Below are 8,618 nucleotides of genomic sequence, written 5' to 3' on the forward strand. Positions count from 1 at the left end.
AATTGCCATAGAGTTCTTTGACACATGTCTTTTGTTGTTGTTGTTGAGACAGGGTCTCACATGTAGCCTTGGTTTCCCTGGAACTCACTATGTAACCCAGGCTGACCTGAAACTCAACAGAGATCTGTCTTCCTCTGTTTCCCAAATGCTGAGATTAAAGACATGTATCACCACACCCAGCTCCGTCTTCGCTCCTGTGTCTGGCCATGTGCCTGTATTTCAGAAACTGTGCTCCATACTAATACTTCAGATTCCAATCCAGTCTCAGAAAATGTATTTTAGCTCCTCCCTTTTTTGTAGCTTTCTTCTCAGTGAGAACAAAAATCTTTGTTTATCCACAGCCTGTTTATTTATCTGTTTGGTCCACTTCAGTATACAGGTGTGATAATAATATATACGCTGTGGATATGTGATAATGATGATTGGGTAATAACAGAGCTACTTCGAGGAAGGAACGGCCTCCCTCCTGGGCTGGATAATAGGCTCCAGACATCAGGCAGGGCTAGATGACCTGAAGGTCATTGACACAATCAGCTGTCAACTAAAGGCCATCTTCCTAAAAGTAGTGTTCACACGCTGGTTGGCTCCTCGGTCACAGTCACAGAGACCTCACAAGCCCTCACAGCACGAGGATCAATGAGCGGTGTTTCCAGGAGACATTGGTTATATGGCAGGTGCTATGCATTTTGTTGATTAGGCATCTCTCACCCTGTGGGGGCCTCTGTCGTTACAGGTTGGCCTTTTGACAATGCCACATGCAAGATGAGCGGCTTGGTACAGGGCATGTCCGTGTCTGCGTCGGTTTTCACACTGGTGGCCATTGCCGTGGAGAGGTGAGAACCTTCCTTGGGTAATTCTGGGACTGGCACGCTGGGACTAGCTAGATGGTTGTAGGGAGAGATCGGTTGAGAATACCACCCCATCCCTTTCTGGGAGGCAGAGGCCACTCCTGACAAGATCTCATAGCAATTTCTGGGGTCTGCTCAAGGCAGTCTGCATCCTGGGTACCAGGAGTCCCACCTCTCCTTTGTTTGAGCCCGGGAAGCCAGAGCTAGAGGAGCCTGTCTGCAGATGGGCTTGGCATAGCTGGGAAGGACCGACCTTTTTTGTTTCTATATTCTATCTACTTGCTGGTGTCTGGAAGCCCTGGCTTTACTCCGTCTGCATGTCTGTCGCTTCTGGTCATCCAGCCTTTGCCTCCAGCAGAGGCTAGAGTAAGAATCACTCTGGATGACAAATGGTTCTGTACGTGTGGCCAAGGTGAGCTTAAGCTTTCCTTCCCAGAACACACAGATGTGACCCCACCCCTGCTCCTCATTAAGTAGCTCAGTATGGCAAGGATGGCTCAGTGGTTAAGAGCACAGGCTGTTCTTCCAGAGGTCCTGAGTTCAATTCCCAGCAACCACATGGTGGCTCACAGCCATCTTTAGTGAGAAGCTGGTGCCCTCTTCTGGTCTTCAGTCGTACATGCAGGAGACTGTTGTTTAGCTATGAGACACAGAGAGAGAGAGAGAGAGAGAGAGAGAGAGAGAGAGAGAGAGAGAGAGAGAGAGAGAGAACAGGGCACAGTTGTGTGACTGTGGTATCTCTGACCAGAGAGTAGAAATGCTTGTGGTTTACAAACCCAGAACAGTGCAGGTTGGCAAAAGTTTCTGCACGTATTGTAAATGCCTGGGACTTGGCTGACCTCAGTTTTAGCCGGAAGGCAGTCTGGATCTAGCAAATAGTTCTTCTCCAATCATTGGGGCGGGGGGGGGGGGGGAGCGGAGGGGGGGGCTGTCAATAGGCTCCACCACTGATCCACTCCCCAGTCCCAGCTCCTGAGGTTTTCAGGGAGTCTATAAACAGCTAAAAGTTACACCTGTTACATTTGTGATGCGCTGGTCAAGTGGCTCAGTGGATCAAGGTATGGTCACCAAGCCTCTTGACCTGAATTCCATTGCTAGGACCACATGGTAGAAAGAGATTGCTGACTGCTGCAGTTGTCTTTTGTGTGGAGAGGGAGAAAAGGCTAAGTGAAGGGAGAGGGAGAACGAAGCACTAAATACGTGTTTTTTAAAAAAAGCGTTTGTATATTTGCCTAGTCCGGCTTCCTAAGCACAGAGTGTTTATCACAGACTGGGCTGTGATGCCCGCTACTGAATAAAAGAAAAAGGAATAAAGGAAAGCCCATGACTGCTCCTGGATATGGTGGAGGAGAAAGCTTATTATAGATATGTGGGTGAGAACGGCCAGAGGCAGGGACATCTCAGAGAGTCCAGAGTGGTCCTGATCCTGAACCTCGTGGGGAGAGGGGGAGGGGGAGGGAGAGCGGGAAACCAAGTACAGCAGCCATGAGGCCAAAGGTGCAAAAGGAAGTGGGAGGTAGCCCAAAATGTCTAGGCTATATAGGGAGGAGCCTCTGTGGGAAGGGCAGCCCAGTGTCTGGGCTGGAGAGTTCAGGGTAGAGGGTGGGGTAGGTCAGCTATACCCAGTAACAGGTAGCAACCGAGGGATGCTGGGAGAACCTAAAGGCCAGGTCCGCTTTGATATGGTAAATAGGAACCTCAGTGGCCAGTCCTGGGTTGAACCCTTAGTACTGCCAGCTAATCTGTTTTAAAATAAAGATCTAAGCCTCTGGAGAGAGGTTGTTCCTTCCTCATCTATTCCACTAAATCCACCTAAAGCCATAACAATTTAGCCGGACTGTGCTGCCTCCTTCGCAAAAGACAAACCAATTTACTTGTAAATTAACCTGATTAGTGCCGAAGCAGTTCTCGGGTGCTGCCTAAGTGCAGTGATGAATGTTTGGTATCGTATTCCAGTAGCATCCGAAACTGCCTCAAGTAGGGTGATGAATGTCACGTGTCCTCTTCCAGTGGCCCCTAGTCAGGTCATCTCTGGCCCGCTGGGCCTCCAGGGATCCTCCCAGACACTTACTCTGTTTCTCTTCCCACCCCTTCGCCTGCAGGTTCCGCTGCATCGTACACCCTTTCCGTGAGAAGCTGACCCTCCGGAAGGCGCTGCTCACCATAGCGGTGATCTGGGCGCTGGCGCTGCTCATCATGTGTCCCTCGGCGGTCACTCTGACCGTCACGCGAGAGGAGCATCACTTCATGCTGGATGCTCGCAACCGCTCCTACCCTCTCTACTCGTGCTGGGAGGCCTGGCCCGAGAAGGGCATGCGCAAGGTCTACACCGCCGTGCTCTTCGCGCACATCTATCTGGCGCCGCTGGCGCTCATCGTGGTGATGTACGCGCGCATCGCGCGCAAGCTGTGCCAGGCCCCCGGTCCAGCGCGCGACGCGGAGGAGGCGGTGGCCGAGGGTGGCCGCGCGTCGCGCCGCAGGGCCCGCGTGGTGCATATGCTGGTCATGGTGGCGCTCTTCTTCACCTTGTCCTGGCTGCCACTCTGGGTGCTGCTGCTGCTCATCGACTACGGGGAGCTGAGCGAGCTGCAGCTGCACTTGCTGTCCGTCTACGCCTTCCCGTTGGCACACTGGCTGGCCTTCTTCCACAGCAGCGCCAACCCCATTATCTACGGCTACTTCAACGAGAACTTCCGCCGCGGCTTCCAGGCTGCCTTCCGGGCACAGCTCTGCTGGCTTCCCTGGGCCGCCCACAAGCAAGCCTACTCCGAGCGGCCTGGCCGCCTCCTGCGCAGGCGGGTGGTGGTGGACGTGCAACCCAGCGACTCAGGGCTGCCATCGGAGTCTGGCCCCAGCAGTGGGGTCCCAGGGCCTAACCGGCTGCCATTGCGCAATGGGCGTGTGGCCCACCAGGATGGCCCGAGGGAAGGGCCTGGCTGCAACCACATGCCCCTCACTATCCCAGCCTGGAACATTTGAGGTGGTCCAGAGAGGGAACGTCCTGTAGGCCTGTGGCCCTGACCCTTAACTATGATGCCTGGGCACAATAGCAGTATTAGAAGAGGGTGCCGAGATGCCTCCTTGATAAAAAAAAAAAAAAAAAAAAAAAAAAAAAAACGAGACAGTGAGGCATTGAGACCCAGGGAGAGGTGACAAGGTCTCACCGTTGGGAATCCTACTTGACCCAGACTCCAGTAAGTCTCCCCAGGAAAATGTGTCACTAGGTGGTTAGGAAGAGGTGACCACTTCTACACACTGAGCACCTGTGACCGAGTCCCCTGTGCTGTGTTGCTGAGAGAGCTCCCCTTGGCCCTTTCCTGGGAAACATCCAAGCTCTCCGCTTGCCAGGGCCAGTGTTTGAGTTGTTTTATTCCAGGAAGTGCCATACCCACTTCAGCATGTCACAACTGAGCAGCTCCAAGAAGAACCCTAGGGAGCCCATTTAAATGGCACTGGGTTGAGCCTAAGGGAGACTCCCCCCCCCCCCCCCAGAGCCAAGCAGAGCTTCCAACAGTACCAAGAGCTCATGGGTGGCAGGCAAGGGGAAAAGGAAGACAGCAATGCCAACTCTCCCCTCAGGAAATATCTTAGTGGGCCAGTGAGCATGAACCTTTGTCGGGGCATTTCTTCTTTGTTTACTGGGAAGGAGAAGGTGGTCAGTCGGGATGTGGTGAGGCCCCAGCACGACACAGACAAACTCTTCCACCGTGTGTGACTTATGAACCCTGAACGCAGAGGAGAGTAGGAGAGCCTGCATGCACGACAGCGCTCACCCACGATGCCTGCCATCATCTTGACAGATGCATGCACCCCAGCTCTCACCCGGTATATCTGCCGTCAGACGCACAGCTCTCATCGTACAGTCACCTTGGCAGAGCACAGCTTCTCCCCAGGAGGTGAGGAAATGGCTTGCCCCTGCCGGTTTCTCCTGCCACTTCAATCATGTGCACTTAACTGGACACATTCTCGCTTCCATTACCACAGTGGCCAGAAATTTTAGGAATTTAAAAAAAGGGGCGGGGGACATTTCAAGGGTCCAGGGCTCTGAGCTCCTGTTGATTTCTTAACACGCTCTGGCTGGCCCTTTGCTGTTCCCAGGTCTGTCCTAAGCAATGTCTATAGCAGCAGAAGAAATGGCCTCACGGTTGGTTGTACACGTCCAAGCAGGTCTCTGAACACTGTCATCTGACTCATAAAATGTTCTGGCTGTTTCACAGAGCAACCGAGGCCCAGTAGGACCAGGGTCACAGGGCCACAGACAGCAATGTTTGGATTAGGCTTGCCTTAGATAGCTTGAACCAACCATATCCTGCCTTTCAGAGAAGGTAGGCATGGCAGGGGGGAGCGCCGGATGAGAAGGAACTCCAAGGAATGACTCCAAGTTCTGGGGCTGGGGCAGGAAACCATCTGCATTATGTTGGCCTTGTGACCTCCAGCCAGAGCTGTTCTGAACTCGATTCCTATGCTGAGGAAGCTGTCAAGCTCCCTCCAGGTGCTGTGTAGTCTGCGAGGAGGCTGGGAGTGATTGGTGTAGTCAGGCCAGATGTGGCCTGAACTGGTCCTCTGCAAGGCCCTCTAAGTTGGTGCTGTCTTAGTATCACATGCACGATACAGTGGCCTGAGACTTGCTGGCTGTTTACCGAGAAGGCTTGTGACTCCCGGGCTCTAAAATTAGGCCACAGCAAGGACAGTGTCAACCCTGTCCCTGAGACTCCTGGGGACTGTGGGAGTTACAGTCTGCTCTCTGCTCTGGCCTTCAGCATGGCCTCTTAGAGACAAAATCACAGCTCTCCTCAGAAATCCTGTCCACCAAGGCCTCTGCTTCAGTTTCCCCAAACGCCTTGCTTTGAGAGGCCATGGTTGGCAAAAAGCAGGGCACCTGACACAGGTGGCCATCCCTGTGAATCATCCTTGTCCTTACTTGAGTAGGAGCAGAAGTGGCACCTGCCTGCCCATGGGCTTGGTCTGAGTACTGACAAGAACATCACAATGCTATAGAAAAGCCAGCAGTGGGGCTGGAGAGATGGCTCGGCGGTTAAGAACACTGACTGCTCTTCTGGAGGTTCTGAGCTCCAATTCCAGCAACTACATGGTAGCTCATAACCATCTGTATAGCTACAGTGTACTCATACACAAAAAAATAAGTAAATAAACCTTTTAAAAATGAAAGAAAGAAAGAAAAAAGAAGAGCCAGAAGCGTGTGAATGCTGGGGTCTTGTTTCTTCGTACATGTGTTAGAATACATCCAATGTTCAAACTTCCCATTAGCCCTTTTGAAGTGTACATACAGGGCTGGAGAAATGGCTCAATGGTTAAGAGTACTGACTGCTCTTCTGAAGGTCCTGAGTTCAAATCCCAGCAACCACATGGTGGCTCACAACCATCTGTAATGGGATCTTATGCCCTCTTCAGGTGTGTCTGAAGACAGCGACAGAGTACCCACATACATGAAATAAATAAACAAATCTTTTTTTTTTAAGTGTACATACAGTTCAGGGGCACTGAGTATTCATGTTGCAATGTAACCAGCACCCTTTCTAGCACTGTATTAGCCTAAATGGAAACTATGGACCCATTGACACCAGCTCCCCATCCCTGCTCCTCCCAGCCACTGTCCTTTCACTTTGATTTTGACACTCTTGTGAGTCCCTGCAAATGAAACCACTCAGCATCTTTCCTTTTGTGGCTCTTGCAACACACGAACACCTTTCAAGTTCCACTCATGCTGTTGCATGGATCAGAATTCCTTTCCTTCTGTGGCTAGACACACTATTCCATGTCTATCTGATATCTTCCTTCTCTGGCAGTGTGTTCTTGTTTCTGGTTCAGCTGTTACAAGTCACTATGTATGCATGGGGGGGGTGAGTGGGAGGGTGTTAGATAATAAACCCAAGTCTTGAAAATAATACCCGTGTGAGCCCCAAGGATGGAGACTCCCAACAAGTCTCTTAACTTGGCGTTTAGGGGTAACTGAGCCTGTGCTCAACCCAGCTGCTCTGTGTTCTTCTGTGTTCCTTCTTGGCTGGAGAATAAAAAATGATGTGTTCTGTTCACAGGATATTTGTATGATGCTCTTTTTATAACTGTACCTTTGTCAGTCCCGACATGTGGGTCCGAGTGCACCTCTTGTGCCTACATCACTCAAATACAATCAAGGACGATCTCTCTGAGCAGCCATGTTCCCTCTGTGACCCGTCAGGTCTCCTGAGGTGACTGATCCTCTCATGGGCGGAAAGTTTGGAGATGAATGGTCTGTGATGGGGAAGGGATCCAGAGACCTGTGTACCTTGAGAGCCCTACCCAAGGGGGCTCTTGGAGGGACGCCGTGTCCTGTGCCATGGGCCACAGGAGTCATCATTCTCCAAGTGGTCTCCACAGATGAATGGGCTCTTGACTTCCCCAAGATCATGCGAACACATCTGACCAATGCGAGGGGAGGCGGTGCCCACCAGGGCCCACAAACCACAGACTGGCCAGCCTTGGGCCGCCAGCTTTCTCTAGGGGCCTGGAGGATTCGTGGGCTGACTTGGGTTGGAATAGACGGTGGAACTGGCCAAGGAGGCCAGGAGCCCCCCTATCATTAAGCTACTGTGCATTCATCCCGAAACCTGGTGCGAGCCAAACCCCGGGCTGGAAGGACAAAGCATTGCTATTAGGCTCTGGACCTCTTTGTACCCTTTCCTCAGCTCACCTCTCAGAAGTGCCATTGAGAAAAGACAGATGAGAAAGAGGTGACCCGTGGCTTCATCGCGAGCAAACAATGTTGAGGCAAAACAGATTCCTTGGTGAATAACCCGATTGTCGCTGGCTGCTTGTTTCTTTACAAATGCTCCTCTGCGGAAGCATGGTGGAAATTTCACAAAATATCGATAAGCAAAGAAGTGAAAGTGAAGCATTTCAACTGTACAGGAGACACACACTTGGTTTGTGAGCATAGATGTGTATATATTTAAATTTTGGCGCACCCTTAAGGGGGAGGGATAGCACATGCTAAGATCCACCCATCTGCTCTGATCATTTAGAGCATCTTAGCAGTTGTATATTTGGTTCACCAAAGATAATTTCATCCTTCTGAGATGTGTATGCCCTTCTCCCCAACCCCAGAAAACCACCCATCTGTCCTTAGTTTCTTCCTTTTTGAGGCTGAGCAGTACTCTATTGCATTGTATGTCGTGACACAGTCTTATCTGCTCATTGGGTGACCATCATTTGAGTTAACAATGATTATCATGGGTGAAGCTGCTGTGGTCATCCCTGCACACGCCCTTCTACATATACACATGTTCAGTTCTCTTAGTGAATAGGGAGGGAGGTTCCTGGGATGTGCTCTGAGTATGTCTTCTAACAGTGACACATTCTAGCACATTCTCACAGGCACTGTGAGTTGCAGTTGTTCTGTGTTTTAGCCAACACTTAGGATTATTGTTTTTTTTTTTAAAGTTCCCCTGATGTTAGTAGTAATGTTAGGTATCTTCTCATGTGCCCACTGACCGCCCTTACAGCTTTTTTATTTTAAGCAACTATTGTTTAAGATACTTGCTGCTGTGACAACATAACGGATCAAAGCAACTAAAAGACGTGCAAGGTCATTCTGGCTTAGGGTTTACATGTGCCGTTCAGTGTGATTTGAGATGTTGCGGTAGTAAGAGTGGTCCAGCTATGGTGAAGGACCGTGAGGCTTCACCAACTGGTCACACTGCATCTGCAGCCAGGAAGCAGAGCAGGATGGATGCTGGAGCTCAGCTTGCTCTCTCCGGTTTCCCTTTTTAT

At 51.0% G+C, this 8,618-nt stretch overlaps 1 protein-coding gene across 2 annotated transcripts in view; it reads left to right on the forward strand.

Moving 5' to 3' along the window:
* The window catches only part of Npffr1 (neuropeptide FF receptor 1), a 34,170-nt gene extending 27,264 nt beyond the window's left edge, over positions 1 to 6,906 (forward strand). For both annotated transcript variants that reach the window (NM_001177511.2, XM_011243444.3), the window contains exons 3-4: positions 734 to 833; positions 2,951 to 6,906. In NM_001177511.2, the coding sequence (NP_001170982.1) occupies positions 734 to 833; positions 2,951 to 3,827 (977 nt within the window). In that variant the 3' untranslated portion in view covers positions 3,828 to 6,906. The remainder of the gene's footprint in view (positions 1 to 733; positions 834 to 2,950) is intronic.
* Positions 6,907 to 8,618: the final 1,712 nt, after the last annotated feature.

The sequence above is a fragment of the Mus musculus genome, chromosome 10 (genome assembly GCF_000001635.26).
Source record: "Mus musculus strain C57BL/6J chromosome 10, GRCm38.p6 C57BL/6J".
NCBI classification, from domain to species: Eukaryota; Metazoa; Chordata; class Mammalia; order Rodentia; family Muridae; genus Mus; species Mus musculus.